This window comes from Gallus gallus, chromosome 1 (genome assembly GCF_016699485.2).
Source record: "Gallus gallus isolate bGalGal1 chromosome 1, bGalGal1.mat.broiler.GRCg7b, whole genome shotgun sequence".
Lineage (NCBI taxonomy): Eukaryota > Metazoa > Chordata > Aves > Galliformes > Phasianidae > Gallus > Gallus gallus.
In genome coordinates, this window is record NC_052532.1 from 98,269,555 (window position 1) to 98,295,525 (window position 25,971).

At 39.0% G+C, this 25,971-nt stretch overlaps 1 protein-coding gene across 4 annotated transcripts in view; it reads right to left on the reverse strand.

The window, feature by feature from the left end:
- Positions 1-25,971, reverse strand: part of SAMSN1 (SAM domain, SH3 domain and nuclear localization signals 1) — a 150,215-nt gene that overhangs the window by 17,440 nt on the left and 106,804 nt on the right. For 3 of the 4 annotated variants that reach the window (XM_046940198.1, XM_046940204.1, XM_046940208.1), the window contains 2 exons: positions 847-918; positions 141-296 (listed from right to left, as the gene is read on the reverse strand). In XM_046940198.1, the coding sequence (XP_046796154.1) occupies positions 141-296; positions 847-918 (228 nt within the window). Of the gene's footprint in view, positions 1-140; positions 297-846; positions 919-17,004; positions 17,177-25,971 lie in introns of those variants that run through there. The other variant, NM_001006256.3, reaches the window with a different exon arrangement.

Consider the following 25,971-nt stretch of genomic DNA (forward strand, 5'->3'; position numbering starts at 1 on the left):
TTTTAATTCAGTACTCGTAACCATGTTTTCATGGAGTCTCATGACTGATAGCTGCCTGAAGCGTGAATAAGTAAAATGCACATAACATTTTCATTTTGTGTGTATTATAATCAAATAAAAGATTCTTAAGCTGTAATTACCATCTCCTCGGAGAGTGCCTTGATGTACTTTTTACCCATCTTTTTCTTCATGGTAAGGGAAATGGCTCTCATCTTCTTACCCAAGCTTCTTCCATTATATCCTGCTTTGGTTTGTGCTGCATCTCCAATGTCACTTACAGTCTCCAACTCAGAAACCTGATTTGCAGTAAAAATGTATGCAACATACCATGAAAATAAAATTTGGCACAGAAAAACAAGAATTACAGAAAAATTTTAAGGACACCAATGCAGTTAAGACAACAGAAGTCAATCATAGCCATTTTCTTGGGAATACTAAAACAAGTTTGCAGCACAAACTTGAAGAAAGACAGAAAATACATTTTATGCTCAGAAATGTTGTTTCCTTTTGTTTATTGTTTTTCATTCAAACAACGATTGTGGGGATTTATGCAGGTTGCTTAAAACAAAAATGACACATCTGTGGGTTGCATCCAGGTTACTTTGGAAATACACCAGTCTGAAATATGCTCTTGCCTTTTTGAAAAATTGCTTCTGATCTTCACACTGAAGCAGCAATGTTAAAATGTGATTCTCTTGTTCATTTTGGCAAGACCTCAATCATCCAGACAGACCCAGGTACACAAGGAAAGTTCTCCTGGTGTAAAATTCACACAGTGGTTACCCAAAGTTTTTGTACAATTGTCATGGGAAAGAGAACTGAAGAAAGCAAAACTTTGATACAGACCTCAGCTGAATCATCTGTCTTTGATACTGAGTGATGTCTGAAACGGTCAAAGCTTCCAAAACTACTTGTGCGCTGTAAAGGAAAAGAAGACAAATCTTGACTCACTGATGGTAATTTGCTCTGTTATGAAGACTTAAATACTACCTCCAAGTCACTCATTTAGGTTAAAAATTCCTCCCAAGTCAGTCGACCGTGAGCTGCTACATCAAGCAGAAACAAACTAGGAGGTGACTGCAGGGAAAAGAATTATGGCTGTACTACTAGAAGCAGAAAAATGAATAAGAGAAACAATACTACTTCAAATACAAATTAGATAATGGGTGTGATTTGAGTTATTTTCATCCATTCCACATTAATTATGCACAGATTTTTATGATATCCTTCTCGGTTAGATTGCTGGCTGTGAGCTCAGAAACAATCCCTACTTCCATAAGTATGAGAGGAGCCATAGAGCTGGTTATGATGGTGGAAACTGTCACCGTTGTTAAGTTTATGTTCATGGCTGGGAAGCACGTCCAGGCTTCTTTACCAACAGGAATTGGCTGAGTAGTAGGAATGTGTTTTGGCCAAAAGACATGTTGTGGAGGACGAGCAGAATAATCGGGCCACACTTTTGTTGCTGATATATCAGAAGTCCATTTAAATGTGCCTTGACTAACAGCCAGAATTTACCAACTACACAGTGTTTTAAGGGCTTGTTTTTACATCTTCACTAATACTCAAAGCTAAATCTAGAATGAATCCATTTTTTAAAACTCTTAACTCTTCCATACTAAATGAACAGCTTTTAATGGGGCATCAGATTTCTCAGAGGATTTACTATCAAATAATATGCAATATCATCTCAGTTTGTTTCTGAGCACTCTAAATTCCTTTTAGGGATAAAACTAAACAAACATACAAAACTAACACAAACAGACTATAACTTGAAAGACTTAGTAAGTGTTTTCAGACAGCTTGGTTACAGACTTTCCTGTAATGAAGGGACCTTTTTGAGCTGACATCCAAGTTACAATTTCAGCTTCTGGCAGCTTCCTGAGTGCCAGCTCTGCCCACAGACACCAAGCTGCCATTTGCTGCTCTGCCTCCTGACACTCTCCTTTCTGGCAGCAGTTAGTCCTCTGAGGGACTCATCTGTAACCCTGTCATACTCGCGGTGCCGTGCAGGGCGATGAGCTGGCATTCAGGCTTCACAACCGTAGTCTTAAGGAAGGAGTTCATCTGAATGATACTGGCAACGCAGAACACACGCGTACCTCCCCTGGGTATTTCCAGCCAGGAAGGACCTCATCTTATTCTGTCCCTGCTCATAAATCACAGGGTTACTATCCATATTAGCTTCTTTATCTCTTACACACAGTAACTTTTAAACTAAAAATAGTTACCAGAGGGGAAAAACAATAAGACAAAGAAAAGCTATGGGAAACCAAGTGAGAATATTTTGTCTCTATTTGAGAAGAAGAAAATTTGCCTCTCCTGGAGCACAGCTGAAAGTAAAAACTCCCCACTGTTTCAGTTTGAACATAGCAAGGGCAGAGGCCTGAGCACAACTAAATAGGAGAGGATCCATATTTTGGGTCCACGTTTCAACCACTGGAGCTTAAGAGAAAGAGAAATAATACCTGGGGCCAATCTGACCTGGAAAATATTTCAAGCCAAAGGTTATTTGTAGAAATTGACCCAGATTTGTGAATATTTTTGGAAAATTGGCATTTATTATTCACTGGAGTGGAGGAAAAAAAGAAAAAAAAAGGAAGCAAAGGAAAACCACACAGCTCTCCTCTTAATTGATTGTAATCTCCGAAGGAGCTGGCTAAACACTGTGGTTTGTTTGTTTGTTTGTTAGTTTTTACCCCATGAAATTGAAAAGGGCAACTTAGACTGTACACCTTAATTTCATCTAAAATTTCCATGTAGAACTTTACTACTCACTAGATGAACAACATCCTGTGACAAGGGGGTTAGCTCAATAGTATGATACAAAAACACAGCCCCAAGGATTATGGTTCTATTAGACAGGATTAACACCTTTCACTGGCTTGTCAACCCAGCCAAATGTGCCCTGAAGCACGGAGCGGGAGGCTGGGATTCACAGCAATATTGGGGAAGTATAAAATCGTCTCTCTCACACAGTGATCTCTAAACATACACTGACCTTTCTATTGCATTCAATCACTTGAAGATGTCTAGTAGGAATAACTGTATATTAAAGTGCAGATGTGCTGCAAATTCTTTAAAAGGAACAAGAGGAAAAACATTGTTTATTGTTGATCTTACCTATAAACAGCTCGAGCACAGGGAAATCAGTTATTCTTTTTTTGACCCTTGAAACAACCTTATATCCTACACAGGCAGAAGCCTGGGGCTATTTTGTAGTATACTTCAGTGTTGCTTCATCCCTATTAAATATTAATAAGGATTACAGGATGATTTCCACTCTTCTAGATAATGGTCTCGTTGCACTGGAGAGTACGAAATAGGGCTGCTTCAGCACTTCTCTATACTAACTTTTTCCATTAAGTAATCAATAGCTACCACCTTTTAAAAATGTATTCAACCCCATTATACTGATAACAAAAGGCTGATTTAGGAGCTATGGGCTGCTGGGGAGCAGGACAGTGACTTTCAGTAGTTTCAGTCACTGCATTAACACCAGGGAACACCAACCCTGTGAAGACACTGCCAGGCCTTATTTCCAACTGCAGGGAAGCTTTTAAAGTAAATGCAAAGCTACTAGGAGAAAATATGCATTGACTTTTGATACCAGTGTTCAGTATCCTATAAGATCAATTGATTTTACTGCCAGGATTCATGGAAGATCTACCAATGGATACGTTAAGCAAATATGAACGTGCTCAATAAAATCTAATGGAGGCATGGGCAGGGACCCGGTGAAGGAACATTTTTGTTTTTACACAGTGACCAATCAACTGATTTCTAGAAGTCAAATCCTTATCCTTTTCTCTCTGGTATACCTTGTTAGCATAATGGAAAATGTCAAAGGTGTTTCAATATTTCAAATCAGTCTTCCACCCTTTCCAATATATTTAGTTCTCTGATATCCAGGAACTTTAGATAATCATTTTGAGAGAGGTAAACAGCACCTAATAAGGGGTAAATGGCATCTAATTGCTGTTGATTTTAATTTGGACAGTCTGCAGTTTGTGATCTGTTTTCTCTGCAAGTAGTTGATAATTTTCCCCAGAAAATAGTACAGTGTACAAACAGAAAAGCAGCAGCAACAAGAGGTTCCAAAAACCATGTCTTCATGTTATAAAACATTCAAGGTCAGGCTGGATGGGGCTCTGAGCAACCTGATCTAGCTGTAGGTGTCCTTATTCATTGCAGTGGAGTTGAACTAGATGACCTCTAAGTGTCCCTTCCAACTCAAACGGTTCTGTGATTCTATGATTCTGTGAATGCATCCTTCCATTGTAGAGCAAATCATCACAGAAGCCAGGTAGCTCTTGTCAAAGGACAGTCTTTGAACTGAAGCTGACAGCAGACATCTTGCTAAGTAATCATTATGGGTAATATTCATCTCATTTTTTTCTTTGGACAGTTTACGCTGCTCACAAATCTGGTTCCCTGCTGCGAGAAATTCTGGCTCGTTATTTTTTGCTTCAGGTCCCATTGAAAATAGAATTTAAGTTCAGCATGACACAATGGCTTTGTACCGACTCTCTTGCACAAATAAGTCACTTCATATTCCTCCAAGCATTTTCATTTTTAGCTTCCATTCATCCCTAGACTACTCAGAACATGTAAGCTGTAGAGGGGCAAAAGCAGTTGCTGAGAGTAACAAAAAGAGATTTCAGCCTGTTGCAAGTTTTCTCACCTGCCTCAAACACCTGTGTTCTTCCCTCTCTGCTCAGAAGGAGCTGCAGCAGCTCCCTGTGGAGGGAGGACAATAGCTTGCTTCTTGGATCAATGAAGATAAGTGGAGCTCAGGATCTGATTCAATTCACCTGTTCCCTCATGCTACTAGTCCCTTCAGAACCAGGAGACTATGCTGGGAATGAAATTAAGAGCCATCAACGTAGGGATGAATATAATCACTATGCTACCTTATCTTACTTCTGTCACAGATAATCAAAGAAAATTGTCTCCTACATTCCCTGAAGGCAAGGAGGTAAATTTCTGCTTTCAGGATGTTCTGTGGAAAAAAACCAAACCAAAACAACAAAACACAAACCACCACCACCACCACCAGGAACCCTTCTCACTTCTTCATAGAGAATGGGAATTTGCATACAAGATTTAGTAACTCAGAAGTGTAATAAAGAAGTAAAAAAAAAAAGAGACATAATGGCCTCTCTACCTCAGACATTTTTCCTATTTACACATTAGTTACACATATAGAACATCTGACCACTAACCAAGCTATTAATATAACTTTATAGTTAACACGAAACATGGCCTAAACCTTGTGCTTGGCCAGTCAAAAGCAATAAAAAAGATACAGCTTGTTCCTGCTAACTCAAATAGGGCAATCTACTGAAATGGCATTTTTAACTGGCTTAAAAACGACTCTATAAAAGACTTCAGTTGTTAATGTGGTCTGGTATTCTGCTCCTGCATGGAGGTGGGGAGCAAGGAGAGCAGAGCGGGCTTAGAGCAAGGCTGCTACCTTGGAACTTCAGAGCAAAAGCCCTAATTTTAATGGCAGAAAATGACTGGAAAATTAAAGCTGTATAAAACAACAAATCAATCGTATTTAGCACTCTCCCAGGTCAACACATTTTACTCTCAGAAGTAAACACCGAGCAGCTGTTTTTTTGGTTGTTTTTTGTTTTCTTTTTTTTAGGCTGTTTTTTACCAGCCTTGGCCTCTCCAGCCTGGATTGACAGTGCACCACAGCTGGTGACTTCCATTTGTCAGGGCTTCTACCCAAACACCGGTTCTCCAGTGCTGTCAGAGACCAGGTTGTGAGGATGTGGGTATGGGACACAGAGCTGGGGCCAAGCTGCTGTTCGTGAGGGTAAGCAAGAGAGCAACAGTTCACAGGGTCAGCTCTGTCCTTGTAAGCCTTCACTGGGAATGGGTAAGACGCATGGGGAAGTAGAGCAAAAAAAGGAGTGATTTTCATCAGTTCTGCTGGTGACACTAGTTCGCAAGGAACAAAATGAGGAAGCAATTTAAGAAATGTTGATCGTAGCACTAAGAATGGTCTGTTTGCAGCCAAGTTTTGCAAAATGTGCAAGGGGAAGTGAATGGGCCCGTGTCTTCCTTTAAATGCACATAGATCCTGCATGTTAACCAGCAGCACTGCTGCAGAATGCTCTCAGCTCCCATTGAGAAAAGGCACTCCAAGTGCTCTGCTGGCAGGCTGTCCAACCCTGGGAGCGTGCACATAGGTATCTGCAGTAATTATGTAATTAAGACTTTATTATTTATATGACATTTAATTAAAAGTGACTTTCAGTGGCACACAAAACCATGAAAAGAAAATGACTTTAAAAGAAGGTTAAGGATGTGTGACAAACTCAGAGGAGCTATGAAAGTGACAGTTAAGGACTTGGCAAGATGTGCACCTCTCCTGTACCATTATACCTTTCTACCTTTCACTTGCATATGGGCAAAGACACAAAAGCCTGAAATCCACCCTCCCCAGAGCCCTGACTGCAGCAAAGGGGAGCAGCACTATCTGAGCAAAGAGGGGTTAAACTCTGGGTAAGCATGACAGGCTTTGGTCTGTAATCCCTTAAATAATGCAATAATGTAATCCTTTAAAGAACTTTTTTTTCCTATCCTGAACCTTCCTCCTCCCAAACTGGAGAAATTCATGCACAATTTTTCGTATTTTAGAAACAAATTGCCTTATTTCAATTTAAGTCCCTTCTCTACTTCCATATACAACATGATTTTATTAATGCTGTGTGTTATCCAGGCCCTGACCTTGCCGGGTTCCATTTGATTTCTCATGTGAGAGGAATTACTCATATGTGTGTTTGCAAGATGGGCTTTAGGACAAGATGAAAATATAAATGGCAAAAAAGGAGCCGAGGAATGCCCAAGGAACCAGCTCTGAGGAAGCCCTATGCCTGTCCTGCCCACGGCATGGGGTGGGTGCTTGGCCAGTGTCCCCTCCCAGAGGTAGAAGTCTGCTACGTGCAATGATCACAAAAGCTTCTGCAGTTGGAGCATTCCTTCAGATGACCTTCCAAAGGGGAACGAGATGAAAAAATGACCTCTAAGTCACGGTTAAATCTGACCATCCCGAAAGCTCATTTGTTTTTTTGAAGAGTAAGCAAACTTTCGAAAGCCCTTGTACAAGTTTTACTGCAGTCCTGCAGCCTTACCCTTGACAACAGGTAATGACCAACAATAAGCTAATTCTAAGAAACTTGGGGGGCAGGGAGGGAGGAAAGGGAGTTAGTTTTTATTACTTTTAAATGAGTGTTTGATACATCATGTTGGTTCCTCTGATTAATGTTCACAGCAAAGTCAGCCATTGGAGTTGTAATGTTTCTGCAAGCTTCCCTACAGCAAAGCTTAGCCATTAATTCAGTGGCATATGTCAGCTCAGCAGAGCAAGGTCACTCTTCTCTTTCAAGGGGAACCTTTTTAGAAATAATAAAACTGACAGAAAGTTCTTTTTTGCATGCTTTATGTCACCTGAGGTTGAGTGCTGCAGTTAATATCACAGAGCTTATAAACATTCCCATCTTCAGCAGACTCCAGCCCCACTGGGCTCTCGGAACCTAAACTTTTTTTTTTTTTTTTTGAGTAATATAGCGACAGTTTTATGTGAGGCAGATATACAGTATATAATCCTAAATGAGTAAAAAATGAGTAAAAAATGAACAAATCTTTTCTTAGGTTCTTTAGAGGAGAAATTTTGGAAGTCACTAAGAGACTGCTGATACTGCAGTATGGATTTAGGATGCTAGTGCTTAGAAGAAAAGATTAAGGACTTTGGCAGTTAGGCTCCATCAATGCTTGCACCTTTAGCTAAAAGGGGGGAAATTTTAACATGTTTCTGGTCCACCTTCTTTCCATTTCACTATCAACTGGTGCTGCCAGCTGGAAATTTGTATAGGCATGTAATGTAAAGGAGAACACAAAGTTAATTGATATGTTTACGGAATCATTTCAAACTTGCAAGTAAATAATGATATTTTAGTCATCTGTTACGACCACTAATTGCAACTGGAACTTATTTATCAGTATACATGTATTACGAGACATGATAAACAAACTAACTACTGAAGAATAAGATCCCAACAATAGGTCAACTTCTACCCCCTCATTATCTCCCTTCAGACATCCTGACTACACTTGATTAATGAACCCATAGTGAGATTAGCTGAAATTACCTTAATGGAGATGCAGTGCAGTGGAGAAGCAAAACATAGTGTAGTATCTATCATCAGTCACTGTGAATTTTACTGTTTCATCAAATCTATATGTCCATTTATTTATATTAGTTTTATCTTGGAGAACAATTAAAATCAGAGAAAAAACTTTTCTCATTACAGTGGGTTAACTTTTGACTCTTTTAAAATGATGACCAGTGTCACCAATTCTTTTTTTCCTTCATAAAACCTCCCTTGTCAGAAGGCTGAACTCCAGTGTTGGCTTATTGCCATCAATTGGCCAAAGTTATTTTTATTGTCCACTTGAATAAAGTCTGATTAGCATTTCATTACAGCCTCACAGGCTTCAAAAACTAGACAAGCTTGCAGAAAATATGCTTGGGAATCTGCGGTATGCTTATTAAAATTTTGAGTATAAATAAATAAATTCAGTACTTTTTTGTTTGTTTGTTTTGAACCAGTACGTAAGCTGAAAGACTGTTTCCAACTCAGATTTTCCTATTGATTTAGCATTGTTTAAGAATACTACTTAGCGTACAAGATATGATGTGCTAGATTCTGGGCATTCTTTGTAGCGTAAGTCCTATCACTGCAGTCCTGGTGTGGGTAAAAATGTCTAGTTTCTCAGGGCAAGATAGCATCTTGATTCTGTTCAGGTCATTTTCATGCCAGATAGGAATGAATGCAATCAACAGCTCATAGCGAGCACTGGTTACGGCAAATAGTACTTATCTACTATCATCAATTCCCCTTTCTCTATTTGATTATCCCTGTTGCAGTCGGGTGATTGTGAGCACAGCTCAGTGGAGAACTAAAATTTCACTACACAAAAAACAAATCCACCAAACATTTGGAGTGTTTTTTTGTTTTGTTTTTTTCTTTTCACTCTGATGAGGGACAAAATTGAGGCTAAGCTTCTGTACCCTCCAGGAAAACCATGCATAGTTGAGAGATACTCACCAAGGCACAGATAGCAGCAAAGGCTTTGTGAGGTTATATGAAGTCCAAATTCAAAGTTATGCTTGAAATCCTCTGCAAATCTAGCCTATCGCTGTAAAGTGGATTGCATTAGCTACAATGCTGTAAGCCTTCATGAATGGTAGGAATGTCTGCTTTTCTCGATTCCTTCAGACAATAACCCAAATCCCAAACAATTAGTTTTCAAATGTTTTACCCACGTATACACAATTAGAAAGAGACAGAAATCAAGTAAATATAAACTCCAGTAGAGAGAGGAAGAAAATCATGGAAATACACCCAACAGACAATGTCAGCAGAGCCTTGCCATGTACTTGTGGATAGAGCTGAATGACCTCTCTGTCACCATCTGTCATTTCAAGCACTCACTACACAGTCTCTGAGCTGTTCATACATCACTGAACCATATCCCCTTTTCAGCTTTGTGAAGCAGTTGTTGGAGTTAACATATGATCTTTAAAAGGAGGCAGACAGACAGAAGAATGAGAGAAATAGCGCAGCTGTGGAAAATGAAAGCAATTCATGAGTGGTAATGCTCAACATCCTCTTTGCACAGGTGAAGGCAGCAGAGTCAGGCTTTGTAAACTCATTCAGCTGTCCTGGTTACTTTGTCATCTCATCTTCACGCATCTGTGTTTGGCCATGCTGCCAAAGTGAAGCTGATTTTTTTATCTTATTACCGCAGGCTGACAGTTACAAAGATCCATCTCAATCTTAAACACAACAGCAGAGGGAAAATATAAAACAACACCATAGCTTTTCCATGCTTTCCTGGCTGAGCAACGCTCCTACAGAGCTTTTCTTATCCCTGAAGAAACCCTGGTGGAAATGTTATATGACTCTAATTTTGCTCCTAATGATCCACGCCAAAACCATGATAAAACCCAGTAGGAAAACCTAAGCTAATATACTCTAGTATAGGCCCCAGCTCTTGCTTGTTTGTCAGCATACCTGAAGGCACAGCCAGCTTACCATACCTTCTGAATATGACCAGCATGACCAAGTAGAGGAACTTACCAGTTCCTACAGTTCTCAGTAAGTAACCTTTTTGCGTCTTGTGGAAATCAAGTGTGGGATTACTTGGTTGTTCTTGTGAAGACAAGAGATTAAGATATAAAAGGGTAGGAAAAGGACTAAGACTCCATTCTAAAGATAAAGGTACAAAACATTAGATGGATCACTAGATCTTTTTCTTAGAGAAGGGCTTTCTTGTTGGCCTCAAAGCTAGTGATGAAAGATCTTTCACTGCTGACATTCAGCAAACCAGAAAGATGTCAGTAGATCTTAGGACTGGCAACTGAGCAGCCTGAAGTCTGCAAACAAGTGAAATCATCCAAATCATCCAATTTTTTTTGTGCAACCATGGAATAAACCAAAGAAAAAGTGACGGTATGGTGCATAATTCATGTAGTCAAAGAAGCAGCTTCACAGAAGCAGTTCAAAATCTCCAGACATTTTCAGGACTGGAATTTCAGACTCAAGTTTGAGAAAAAAAAAATAATAAGAAAGAAGACTATGCACATCCACTGTGCCAATGTAATAAGATATAAATAGCGAGAATTGCACGAGCAAGCAAATACAGGAAAGATTTCACTTGGGAAAAGTTTAAGTGATCTTTCATCCTCCTCTGGAATACCAAAACACATGCACACAAATTCCTTCCTTCACTGAAGTACAAGCAAAGGTTTCCATTATGATGGCTCTGAGGACATGTGACTTGCTAAATATTCAGAGCATATATAATCTGTAGTTCGGTACCAAGCAGAAAAATGACTAGAGCAAAACCACTGACATTGCTGATTTGTGGAAATGAGTAAAACTACTTCTAACGACTGAAATAAATCCACTGTCACTCTTATAAGCTTTCAGAAGATAAAAGTTAAGGGATATTGTGATTTCAGAGGCCCAGAAGACTTTTATTTTCATTTCCTGGAGTGGGTATTTCCAGAGATGTGCACAGCAAGGGGTTGATTCTTCTGGCTTAAGTGTTTGTAGCCACCCACAAATGGTTTACACCTGCAGGCTGCCACAGCTTTACAATTACTTCAGTATGGACTTATACAAAACACAGATTACTAGAAGTGTTGAAACCTACAAAGAACTTTAGGCCACATCCTCTATCCTGCCCTTACACAGCTACTGCTTTTTACAAGCAGTGATGGGTATCCTGGACAGTGTTTAATTTGGAGTACTTTGTGTTTCCTAGAGACACAGTACTGAAGCAATCAAATGCTCTATAAAGATAATTAAAGAATTAGAAGACAACTAATAGTGATTTATATAACCACGGTGTTTCTCCCACTACACTTATCAGGAAATACAGTCATAGCTGTACAATATGTGATTGAGTTGAGTTTCCAGGGATGTGTGGAGAATGAAATTTGGACAAATTTCTTAAAATTCTCTTGCTTGGTTGGAAAAACAAAGAAAGAACTGAACTGTGTTTTTCACCATAAGCAAATTTCACATTATACGTGCCATAGTCAAGGAAACTGCCACAAAAGAGGCCAGGATGAGAACAGGCCAAAGATGCCTTGTCTAAGAAATTATTTTATATGAGAGCTAGTCAAGAATTACATGAGTTCTAAAGGAACCCTTATGTTGATCTGAGCATCAAAATATGTATAACCTAATCAGCCTCCTGGCAAAGAGGAGAGAGATGGCTGTTCTTTCACCACAAAGACCCTGGAACCCTCACTTAATCTTTAGTGAGAAAATCAAATTCCAGGAATTTCAAACTCCTACTAGAAGAGATATGCTAATGTATATGTTAGGACAGAAAAGGTCTGAAAAAAAGCTTTCTGTGCCTGAGCAAAGGGAAAAGATTTTTCTTTTTTCCTGATAATCAATAGTTAGAAATAAAATGTATATATAAAGCAGGAGAAAAAAAAGACAACAGTTACGAGAGGAGCTGCAATATGGTTGCAGAACTTTCCACTCACGCAAGAAAAATACCCCAAGGGTAACTCTAACCTTGTTTTTCCGAAGTCTGAGGGAGACAGGAAACACCTTCTGACGTGTCACCTGCAATCCCTTTTTCCCTGTCTTCTCATACATGGTTATAATAGTATCATTTTTTCTTTCTCTGAACACTTCCTGAGAAAGGCCCACAGGTATTTCCACTACAAACCAGATTCTTAAAACTGCTGCCCAGATGTTGTCATCTGCTTCTGCTTATTTAACAGTGTTAAAATGGATTTTGACAAACAGTCCTTCTTCAAGAGGCAATGGAGTAAAGACCTTTAATGACAGAACTATGTGTCATCTCTGCCTATGAGCATAAATTTGCACAGCGGGCAGTATGGTGAAAACAGCTTATCGTCAACTCATCGCCTCGCATCATTGTTAGAATGAAATGCAAATGGAAACGAACATCACTTCAGTCATGGCTGTGAAAATTAGCATCTGTGACATTAGCAGTGGCTCATTTATTATACGCTCCAAATTTCAGGGCGAAAGAAAAGTATTCTAAACTTGCTATATTTTCAGAACTCTGCCCGTCCTTACCTTTGAAATAAAATTAAAACCCTCAGCTTTTACCACTCAAAGATAAAACCTAGTTAATATTCATTAGCAACGAGCAATCTATTCACTGCAGATCTTGTCCTACAAAAGATATAATTATATGCTGAATTATTTTTGGCTTTTAGATGTGCTGTACCTATCTCCTATTTTCTCTTCAAGTATTCCCCAGTACAGAATACTGCACAAGCCATCGTCTCAGAAAGCTGCACCAAAAAACTTGCTTGTAGCATCTGCCTGCACTACAGACTCCAAACACAGGCAAGTGATAAACTTTACTTAGATTACAAAGCCCATAGAAATCAATAGGATCACAGCTAATTTATTCATTTGCATGTTTTGAGGATCAGGCTTTCTGTGACGAATATATACAAAAGGGAAATCCAGGCCTCATTAAGTCTATGGCTAAAATGTGCATGGATTTCCGTGGAGGCAAGGTGCTGTGTGAAGCTTATACAAAGGAAAATTAATGGTATGAAATACTACTAGGGAATAAGGTTGCACAGTAAATGTGTGCAATTTACACATTTAAATTGTAATGTGTGTAAACACAATGTAAGTAAAAATTACCTTCCACTGTATTTGCCACTAATTTCTTACAAGGCTGAAAATAATAGTTTATCACCTCAGTAAGAGATTATTGATTTAATTAGAAGCTTGGACGTATTTTTGCCTAAAAAAAATGTACAAGCATTGACCCTGAATTGTCTTACACCAGAAGTAAGCTGAGTTCTAAGCATCAGGCACGTTTGGAAGCGGAATAAGGAAACAAAAACGTCTCAAACCTTTAGCATAAACATAGATCATCTGTCATGTAAAATAATGACACAAGACTTTCTTCAGTCAAGCCAGAAGAAAAAAAAGGCACAAAATCTTATTTGCTTCAGCTTGAAGTAAAGCCAAGAATCATCAGGCACTTCTCAAGTTTTCAATGTGTGCAGGAATTTGGAAGAGAGAGACAAAAGAAAAGCTGCTGCCCAGAACATTACACTGTGTGAAGTGCGCAATACAGTGCAGGGATGTTTTACAGATTATTTACACCTTTCACTCTTATTTACACCTGGTCAAAAGTGCTAAATGGTGCAAAGTGGAATTGCACCGCTGCAAAATGTTATTCTTTTTTTAGCACCGTTTTATTTGTATGGTGCTGCCTGAAGCACATCAGAGAGACCATGTTTAATTTCTTCAAATGTTTTTCTTACCATTTTTCTAAACCCGCTTTGTGCTACCCCCCAGGTTCACAGAGATCTGTAGTACCATAAGGGCAGCGAAGATACAATCCAGGTGATGTCAGGGTTCCTTGACATCCTTGAGTGAGCTGCTCTCCTCTTCCCCAGCTTTGTAAGCACTCTGGGCCAGGCTGCACCAAGCCCTGGCTGAAACACATCTGGCAGCAGATGTGATTCCTACCTATGCTGCAGCAGTGCAGAAGGAATACACTCTGCAATATCAATGTGGGCACCGACTGCAAGGCTGGGTGCTTGAACTCGTGTGCATGACCTCAGCTGCCCACTGGTAACTGTGCAGCTGCACCATATGAACCGAGTCACATCTCAGCCGATGGAAAAGGGCAGCAAGGGCTGAACTGAAGCACCAAGAGAGAGCTGTGGTGGATGGGCACTCAGTCTGCACCGTGATATAAAGTCATTTCAGGACCGGGACAGAGAGGTAGGTTAGGGAGAGGACAGGCCTGAAACACAGAGGTTAGCCCTTTGATAAGGTTGAATTTCTCCTATTTTAGACTGGATATTTTTAAGCCTTAGTACTTCTCCTTTATAGTTTGCCTACTTGGTCCCTCAGCTTCTGTATAATACATAAATGTACAGGCCCATAGCAGTACGTGCAGCTACAAGGATAAATGTCAGCGAAGGATCAGAATCCTTCTGGTGTCTCTTTTGAAAACGTTTATCTCCCCATTTTCTCTGGAATGACAAGTGGTGTAGATTTTTTTGCTCACAAATGAATGTTTATTTATTTAGTTTCTGCTACTTACAAATTATATAGTAGCTATATACACAAACATGCATACACAAAAGCTGCAAGATGCGCATAGAGGATACGAGCACGATTGTGGTGCTACAGAAATCCTCACTGCGTAAGGAAAAACTGCAACACTAGTTCTTCATGGCAGTGGACAGGTATCAAAGTTTTAATAATAGACATCAAGAGTTTCAAGATGTTTCTTTTTGCCTATGTAGCATCTAAGACATCTGCAGATGTCTCTGAAGCAACACAGTAATAAAGCAAATGCATTACACACACAGAACAGGCAGTTAAACACTGAGAATCCATATTGCTCCACTGGCCACCTTCCCACCACTAGCAGTGACTTTGTACAGGGACAGCGAATTGACTGGGGAAAGGTTTTAGCATCAGCTTTACATGGTATTTTTCCATCTTTATCAGAAGGCATATCTCTATGCCAGATACTCTCCATGGACATTAAGTAATTTCACATTAGAAGACAATAGAAGCAAGAGAATTAAAAATAAAATTTAGGTGAAACACTTGAATAATGCACAGAACTTCCTACAACTGTGATACAGACAAATGGTCACTATAGGCAAAACTCAGCTGCCTAAAAAGATATTTTGATTGTCCTCTTTGTGGGTCTATGGCAGCAATACAGACTTTTGCTGAATAATCTAGACTCATGACTTTCTCTTTTGTTGTATCCAGGACAGCCACCTAAAGATGAGGTGAGATAGCCCAAGACCTCCATGATGATGATGACATCCCTCCCTGTGCGTACAAGAAGATGTCAAATACTGCTTACGCAGAACAGTGGTAGCCAGGAAACCATCCAGGGACACCACTTGTGAAATTCTGTAATTTCTGTTTGGAGGTGAAGACTTGCACCCCATGTTACCCAATTCTGTATTGAGCAAGTTAGGTATCTGCATTGCTTACACAGTGCATATTTCAAAACATGCCAAAGAAAACTAAAATTTCTGTTCTATGGGAGGGGGGGACTGTCTCCTCCAGTGACATTTCTGTCAATAGCACACTCAGCAAAAGATTGTAATTGTGGAAAGTTTACAGAATTGTGTGCAAAAATGGGACTACAGTAGGTGAAGTGTTTCAAAGTATGTTACTAAGGCAGAAAGAAATCCTGATCCGCTTCACTAAAACCATGCATTTTTTGCATAAAAATTTACCAGAAGTCTAAGTCAGTGCAGCAAAATCAGCAAGTCTGACAATCAGTCAAGTGTTTAGACTCTTTTCATCCCTGCTTTATACACACAGTGAATCAATATATGTATATATAGATACACCATATTCACAGACTTTATATTCACACAGATTCAAAGATTTGAGAAACCATAACGCTAGCACTTTAGTAGCATTTTAGTAGCATGGAGTGAATTCATAAATGAATAACCAGCTGTGTGAGAGGAAAAAAAAAATCATAGAATCATTAAGGTTGGAAAAGACCTCTAAGATCATCTAGTCCAACCATCAACCCATCACCACCATGCCTACTAAACCATGTCCCTCATCGTGACATTTGTTAAGGAAGATGTTATTCTGGAAGAAAAGAGTAACCAAAACAGCTCATCTACAGGGTCTATTGTGACCTTTTCACCTGACCTATAGCGTAGCTACATATTAACTATACTTCTTCCCTGCCTTTAAGACAGGAACCGAAGAAAATGAATACCACATAAACAAGCCTAATGCTTAAAAAAATGTAAATCTATGGAGAAAGTAATTAAAATATGTTTCAAATCCATGAAAAAAAACCCCAACAAATATTAATTGTTAACAAATCATAGTCTGAAACTGCAAGTGGGACACATAAAAGCCAATGTCATGTAAAACCAAATGACATTCCTTCTGAAGAAATGCCTGCAATAGTCTCTTAGGATACAGATGTCACACTGTGAGGTGTGCTCCCAAACAAACACAAGAAGGATCAGTAAGCTATTTCTCACTGTATTTGTTGGGATATCATCCGTTTATCTTAAATTCAAGGGCAAGAGGAAATCTTTGTGTCTCTGATAAAAGACCGATGAAGAATATGCAACAACAAAGTCCGGTTGCAAGGCTCTTCAACTCTACAGCTGCTTTGTAATGATGATTTCTTGGACTGGATTGTTACATTTATAAAGGGAGTACACAGAAATAGATTGTTGAAGTTACAGTACCGAAAGAGTGCTGAGGAAATCCTGAAGCATTCAAGGTCTTATTTTTCAACTTCACATTTTCTGTAGAGGCTGCAAAATCTTAGGAATTATTCCACTGCATTACAACCAGTCCTGGGCCCTTCAAGTACCTAAGTACTCCTTTTTGGAATTCCTCTTAAAATTCACTGACAATAAAAATCAAACATTCTTACCTTCGGTTTTTGGCTTTTCTCCTTATCAGACACATTAGATGGCTTTCTCTTCAACATTTTAACTTTAAGTTTGTCCCACTGATGTGCAAAGTGTACAAGCTTGCAACTTAGCAAAGTGCAACAAAGCGTACCACACAAGGGTACACCGGTTACTGCAGTTCCTTATTCAGTCAGGATGTGACCGTGCAGCTGCTCTGCAGAAAGGGCGAGCAAGTTGAAACAGCAGTTTGGGGAGGGAGTGAGGAAGGAGAGGAGGAAGTGACTGCAGAGAAAGAGGTGCACTAGAGCTGAAAATGAGAACAGAGTGCAGACTAAGAAATTCTTTAAAATGTATTCTCCTTTATGTCACCATCAGACCTCAGGAAGGTTTTGCACAACTTCAAGAAATCAGTCTCTTTTCCCCTCTCATTTTTCCCACTCAACCTTGTGGCACTAACAACACCCCTCATTTCATCTTGTGCTGAGACTCAAATGTGAAGGACTGCTGCTCTCATGAGTATCCAAGGATATTATTCCCCAGCAGATGTGTGCTGTGCTGTGACACATGGTCCAGCTGGTCCCCAACGCCTCCCACTCTCTGCTCTACAGTCATTCAACAAATGCAGTGAGGTTCAAGACCACTACGTGGGAGAGAAAATTTCTAAAGCCATCTTCTTTTCCATAGTCAAATAATTTTTTGCCTTTCGTCAGAGAATTTGGACACCCTGAAATAGCTTTTTCAGTTCTCCACTGTCACTGATGAGGTGAAAAGTAGAAGGCAGAAGGAACAAGTCTAGCAGGAGGCTTACAGCAAAGAGGCTACATGAAAGTAGAGGTACTAAGTGAGCTTTGATTGTCTGCTTCATCTTGTTTGATATTATTTGCCAAATTCAAACAAACAAGTCCTGAGTATCCGAAGTAAAACTACTTTGTTGTGAATCATGGGGTACAAAACCTGAAACTATGAAAAAACCCCATCACCTTTTTGCTTGAAGATGCAGGCAAATTTCAAACTTAAAACATTTGGGCCACCCACAGAGTTTCAATGCTGCAGATGAACAAAGAAAACTATTTCTAAGTAAGATGCACAGCTGAAAAAGTGAAGAAAAATTAGATAAAAATATATATATATTTCAATTTTTTTTGACATTTTTTCAGAAAAAAAAGGTTTTCAAGAAAATCTGTTTTAAGCAACTTTTCCTCATACATTTTGCAGTTAAAACTTCTTTTAGCAAGCCTGTGAAAATATCTTCCATCAGATAGCAATTCACGAGTCCTTGTGGGTCCAAACCCTGGATTTGGGGAGTTCACACACCCTGGTAAAGCCCTGTCTGTTTTCTCTGTATATGTACTGAACCTTAGCCCAGCACCCAAAATGTTTTACCTCACATTTTAATTAGAACTACATTCCTTCTGTATAGAGCTGAATTTTATTATCAGTAAGATATCTCTCAGAGTTCATCAGCATTATTATTAATTAAATATTGATTATTAATAATAATAATCTCCAAGGGATATATAATTCATCATTCTTAATAATAATAATAATAATAATTAATTGTTAATAAAACCAATGAACTCTAAGGTATATTTTTCTTTCATATATCTGATAACAGCACTTGAAAAGTCTGTTTAAGTTTCTAACCCTAAGGAGGTTTTACCATTGATATTTAGTCAGCCTTAGTAATTCAGTAAAGCCATATGTTATTAAAAATGCTGTACGTAAGTATTACAGTAATTAAACCCTATTATTTATCTACATTGCTGTACATTGCAGTATATTGCTTTTCTTTTTTATCTGATCCAAACCTGAGGATTAAATAAGACTGTGCAGATCATTAGAATGTGATTTCCTGTCTCAGGCCACTATTAAAATCTTCATGATTAATAAAATGGGAACTCATCTGAAGAGTAATATATGAGCTTCCTTTCTGTAGAATATTTATTGTTAAACAGGAAGAAAGAGGCCATTTCAAGAGATATAGTGCCCACCCATATCTATTTCCTTTCCTCATCCACATATCAGAAAAATTATAGCAGCTTGAAAGCTGACCTGATTATGTTCTTGCCCTTGGAAGGTTGACCCACACTAGTTTTAAAAAGTAACTAAGTGAAAAAAAAAAAAAAAAAAAAAAACCCAAACACGTGTAACAGTAAGTTAACCAATACATTTCCAAGAGGGCTCTTCTCTATTAAAAAATAATGCAAAGCTTGGTGCTTGTATCCTCTGTATTTAAAGATGTATTTTCAAAGAGGAATGAATACCTACGTAAAATAGCAATTAAAATTCTTGTACCTAATTAGCTATTGGATGTGATTGCACGTAACATATTCCATTTCCTTGCTGATCTTTGGACCTGTTCCAAACTGCTGCAAAATCAATAGAAGTTTCTAAGATTAATTTTACTGGGCTCAGATTTGAGTCCTCCATCCTGAAATACCCGGGTAATGCTGCTCTCCACTCTGCAAAGTCCACTGGGAAGAAAAGTGTTCCACTTAGTAATTAAGATGACCCCATGAGAATGATTCCTTTTATAAAAGGCAATATACCTTATAGCTTATTATTATTATCATTATTCAGTTTTAATGAGTAGACCATGATAAATAGTCCTGGATACTCGAGTGCTTTATGCATCTCCCACCCACACAGTATCAAATGCCACATTAATGTCACAGTCCTCACTGGCTCAATCCAGCTACCTTGCCTTGAAAGAAGAAACTACCTACAGTCTACACTGTAAGCTCATCCTTTCAATATTTGATTATTTTTATATTACCAAAAAGTAGAGCAAAATTAGAATAAAGATTTTAGCACAGAAGTCAAAAAGCAAACAAGATGAAAATTTTGTATCAGTCCATCACAGAAATCTGACCTGAGTTTAAATGCAGACTTGGATACTTTACATTGCTTTCCCTTATGCTAAGCAATTCTAAAGTGTGTCACGCTATTTATTTCAATTAACATAAGGCTTCTACAATGTACCCTCTGCTTTTATGTCTATGCCTATACTCCGTCTGGTCTAGGTTGCCTAGATATAGCAGAAATCTCAGAATAGCAAATGGAACTGAGAGAATAATTTGCAGTGAATAATTTACTTAACAAATTTAGTCTTTATTTCCTTAAGGAATGTTCAGGAGCAGAACAAAATTTCCTCAAATGTATATACTAATGATGGGTCAGAACACAGCTAGATACTTCCCTCTCCTGGTCTAATCAGTGCAAGAGCTGGTCACAGTTGCAGTCATTGTTATTTGTCAGCGCAGTTCTCTCCATGAACCGCCACAGCAAAGAAAAGATGCAAAAGAAAGTAAAGAAACAAGCATGAAAAAGCAGAGTTGAGCCTTCCCACCCACAATAACTAGCCATGAAAAAAGCCAGATATTGCTGCCTGCCTTGATTGTATAAGTATTTAAATTAAACACTGACTTCTTATTCTAACTCTGAACCTTGAAGCTTTAATTTTTCCTTGGGCTTCTGGGGAATGGAGTTGGAGCGTAAGGTTCCATCTTTATACCTATCCAGCACTCAGTGCAGTCTCATCACTGTGAGCACCTAGCACTGAAAATTGGTCCGTAACGCCTAGAGGTTTTTGTTCATAAAACAAGGTCTGTAATTTCCTAGTGAATAGGCTCCTCGGTGTTTTTTGTCAGGAGGAAAAAATGAAGTAATATAAACTCGGAGTCTTTGAGAGACAAGACAGAATAAAAATATTTTAAGCTTACGCTCTCAATGTGGCAGAGGGTTGACACTATATCAGGAACACTCACTTCCTGTACTAAGAATGATAATTCTTATGAAACCTGTATAAAGTGGCTATTCAGCAAAGTTACAGGGCTGCTCGGAAAGTAACGCCTCCTATCTTATTATGTCAGCCCGTGACATCAGAGGCGGATGTTGGTGGTATGGCAGTAGAGGCTGAACCTTCCCACCAACATTCCGCTACATGTTGTTGCTGTGAGACAGATGGCAGAGGGGCAGTCTGATAGAAGGTCATCTGATATGGAAGTGCATGTGCAACAAAGGGGTGTCACTGAATTCCTCCATACAAAAAAAAAAAAAAAAAAAAAAAGCACCCCACTGACATTCATTTATGCTTTCTGAACGTAAATCAAATAGTGTTATTGTGCTTGTAATTTCCATGGAAATAAATAAGAGGCATTGCTTTTGGGGTGACCTACATAATAACTCAAGTTTGCTTCAAAACCTTTATCTTCTCCAAATAATTAACCTTAGAAGCAGGGCTTTTTTTCTTAATGCCATATACCCACTGAAATAGCATCAGGAAACAACAGAGTGGACTTCAAACTTGTTTAAGAAACAGTCAGGGCACAGAGAAGCAGGAATATCCTCATCATATTGAGTGTTGGGAATTGTAAATTCAACTTCCCTGAGACTCTCAGGCTTCCTTTTCTTCCTGAAAAAATATTTCTGCAATTCTTTCTTTTCTTATGTTAATCCTTTTCCTTTAAGGTCAATGGAGTCACAAAGAAATATGGCAGGGACAGGCTATAGAACATCACTACCAAAGCTCCACTTAATTGAAAGACACGTCTAGTACAAAAAGTCGTGCCTAGTGTGTAAGAAAAAAAAAAAGATGTTTCATGGCCAGGCCCTCCAACTATGTCCTTGGCATGCTCCTAATATCACCTGGCCTGAAGGGAAAATGAAGCACCAAGAACTTATCTCAAACTTTGATCCCAGCACATCGTCTTGTATGAGTAGTAGATGAACAGATCAGTCATACCTGCACCATGTCAGGTTAGCACTAACACCAATAAAAATCTATACTATTGTGACAAAAGGATTCTCAAGGAGATTGGGTTTCACCTATTGAACAAATCCCTTTCTTATTATCCTTAAGAGTAGAGTCAAAGTTGTATCTATATCTTCCAGGTAGTCCTGTTGGGAAAACTCAGAGTCAGCAAGGTTGGTATCTCGTAAAACAGCTATAGGCTTATCCAGCATCTGTGCAGTAATTTCCAGCAGAAATATGTGCATCACTGGTGGTTTTCTTGTACAGTTTATTGTAAGCAGAGCACAGTTTACAGTCTGTGAATTATAGAAAGTAAGCGGTGAGACGCTGCTGCTGTGGGTTCAGGCATGTCTGTGAATTGCATGCTGTTTCTCAGGGTAAATGTTAAGTTGTAGCTCAAAGCTACATTGCAGTGTTTGTGCCTGGGACACCTCAGTGGATTCTGTTGGACCGAACACTGGGATTACTAATCAGACACAAGGACATTTTATTCCACATAATTTTCAGGTTTATGCAACTGTTGTTTTTATAATTATTCAGCTGATGTTCAGCCTCCCAGAAATGCATTTACAGATAAAGAACCACAGTTGCCTTGTGTATCTATTCAGAAAGCTCAAATATGAGATTTGTGATAAAGGGAACAGATACAAAAATAAATTTAGGCTCTCTGTCCTAATCTCTTACACAAAACATGACATGCTTCATTCAGCATTTAGAGGACCAGCTTAATGCATCAGCATTGTCGGTGCAGCAGGGGATTTTCTGAAGGTATGTACATGATGTCTGACTCTCTCTGATTAGAATCAAGATCAACAGAAGTAAATTCTGATTAACTGCCATGTGCAGCCTGCTGTCAGGAAACTGTAGTTTGAGCCATCTTTTACTAGTAAACATCCCCTGATGAATTTCTTCACTCATGTCGGAGTGCCAAGATGCTGTGCCATCACAGCATTAGAATGGTTCTTCAGATGATAACACGAAAAGGAATATAGGGTGGCATTCACTTGCAGGGCTTCACTTTCATTTTGTTAACAAAAGGTTATTTCTTCTTTATTTCTTGAACATGGTTTTAAGTGGGTGAAAATAAAAATTTGGAAGTGAAAGAGATTAGCTATACAGATAGCTAATACAAATTAGCTATACAGATAAATCTTATGAGCAGAAGGTGGATCAACTTTTTTACACAATCTGACAGTGATAGGACAAGGAAGAGTGGCTTTAAACTAAAAGAGGATAAATTTAGGTTATTTGTTAGGAAGAAATTCTTTACTCAGAGGGTGGTGAAGCACTGGCACAGGTGCCCAGAGAAGCTGTGGTGTCCATCCCTGGAGGTGCTCAAGGCCAGGTTGGATGGGGCCTTGGGCAGCCTGAGCTGGTGGGGGCAGCCCTGCCCTTGGCTCTCACTTCTACACCTGAACCTCACCGCAGGGATCTCTGTCTTCTGCTCTGGCAGGCATAGATGGTTCACCCAATCTGTCAGCCACCTCTCCACTGACGGGTGACACAGAGCGGACAATCTGTAGCCATGCTGAACTCCACCACGCAGACGGGGAGGCTCTTTTCCTGCTGGAGTTCTTCCAGGTGATCTCTCCCTTTGCCAGTCATGGTTACTGCCGTGCTTGTCTCGCTCAGGTCTTCATGGGATACTTCAGGCTGAATGATCACAACTAAGCAAGTTGCCCCAGGCCAGCTGAGCCTCACTGGCAGGGAAGAAAAATGGTCTTAGCCCATCACTGAGATGAAGCACATTCTCATACATTTGTTTCATTAAGATCTGAGATAATGTGTATTATCTCAGGCTGTCTGTTGGCTAAAAGCACTCACAGGGACAGTCACAGTACTCAGTAGCTGTAAGGTAATGACCTATGTGTCAGTAACCTGCTTTTGGGGAGAGGAGGGAATGTGCAGGGGAGGATGTCTCCAAAACTGCTTTGTTGAGAGAGAGATGGAATGCTTTGCCCCTTCACAAACACCCCACTTTTCTTCAAGATTCCCTTTGCCAACCTCGATTTTTTTTTCAGAGTATTACTCCCTCCCTCCCTATCAGTTTCTCACAAAGAGTCTGAGCTTTCAAACTCAATTCTTGCAAATCAGGAGTCTTTTAGTTACTTCTTATTCTCTCTTATGTGATCACTGTTATTTCTTCCACACAAACTGTCCTGGGTGTTCTCTATCTCCTTGTCCCTGTTGCTGCCAATGAAAGCAGAAGCTGATGTAAAAGAGATGAAACTTCTCCCTCCAACAGCTCCACGATTTGCTGCAAGCTCTCCTGAGCTACACACCAGGAATTCCTAGAGAGGAAATCTTTGAAACAAGTTTGGATTCAAGCAACCCCATAAACCGGAATTATAAAAAAATAGCGCTCTCAGGTAACATAAATCCATTAGATTGAAAAAATAAAAATCAAACCCAAGAATGCAGGACTTAAGGAAAGCAGAATTAAATGCTTTCTGTGATACTTCCATTTCACTCCTTTGCACATATGTTTTATGATGAAGTTTTAATAATGTGATCATTTACCATATTTTATCCACTGATTGATTCAGTGCAAAGGACAAATCTGAATGGAGGTGTCAGAGTCTGAACTCCTGCCTGTACCACAAGTTGGAATGTGCATTCTTACTGGTGCAACAACCATCTGATGTGTAAAATAACAGGCTGTCTCCATTTGCCAAACAAAGCTTGAGGCAGACAAGTTATTTGTCTAATATCACACAGGAGGTCGTAGAAGTGCAGGGAATTGAACTGGCATTGTCTACATCCTTAATAATTGGATCTTGATTCACAAAGATAGCTGAGTGCTGCTATGGAGTACTGGAATAAAGACTTATTTCATCACTATTTTTCAGTGAAACGCTAAGAAAGTTTATTACTACTTGTTTACCTCATAGTTTATCATTGACTAACTGCCGTAATCCTCAGTTTTTGGCCCTGTGGTTGGACATGCAGAAAATTTCATTGAACATAACTGCAAACAAAGTTTTAGGAGTTTGACTTCAAGGCTTTTGGATTCAAAAATCTGAATAACATCCTGGCTATTTTAAAACATCATACAGATCCATTGATTTCAATACTTTCCACTTGTACAGTCTATCTGTAGAATGTGAGCCATCATCTGTATGTACCTGTGAACTGTATTGTGAACTAGTACAGTGGCTAGCACAACAGTCAATAACCGAGGCCACATGTACTCCTGTACTGTTACACTAATTAATTTTTACAGCAGTAATTAGGAAGCACAGATCATCTGTGAGAAAGGAGATTGTGTTTTAAAACACACACAAACCCCAGAATTAAATATCAAAAACCCATAAAGATACACAATATTGTCTGCCTCTAACTGAACTCCTGATTTGCCCCACTTCCCATGCACTATTTGTTGCCATTTCTTATGTATGATATTAAGTGTAAGTAGAAGTGAACAAGAATTTTCATGTCATTTACCTAATTAATTTGGTTACTTCGTGAAAAATAGTCAGCCAGATTTCTTCGAATGGACTAGAGTGTAAGCACTCTAAGACTCTAAGAATTATGATATGTTAAAGTTTCCAATTCGTTTTCCCCATATATTAGTGAAGGTGAACTTTTTCAATCAATTAAACATCTACGGAAAGTCAGTCCAGAAAGTTCATTACTATCGGTGAATTCCTTTCAAAATAATACTCAGATAGAAGTAATTGACTATTTTTTACTAGTTTCTGAAAAAAAAAAGAAACAAACCTAGTCCCTGTCTTTTAATGATCATACTTAAATGGCAGAATTAGAAATGCATAGCAACTGTTTCATTTCAAATCTTATTTTTTGGGACCCAATCTTTATTTTACTCACATTTATTTTTTCAAAGCTGGACGAAAAGCCAGTACTCAAATTCCATTTTCAGTTTCTAAAAAGATGTTTGAAATTATGCAAAAAATGCCCTGCTTTTGGACAGTGTCACAACAGAAGGATTTCTCTAGCTGGACTCTAAAATAGGTAGGTCACTCCAGATGTAATGCCTCTTATTTATTTCCATGGAAACAACAGCAGATTGTTGTAATAAGAGTACAATAACAACTATTTGATAAAGCAAATTCTCAGCTACAAAACACTATTTTTGCAACAGTCATCACTGTTAGCTATGCATTTCTGCCAGCAATGAACAAAAGCCTGCGTGCCACACTTGTAAAGAGCTGTACCAGTGGAAGTGACCCACTGTGACTGTCACCACTGCTGAAATGTACCACCCTTTGCACCA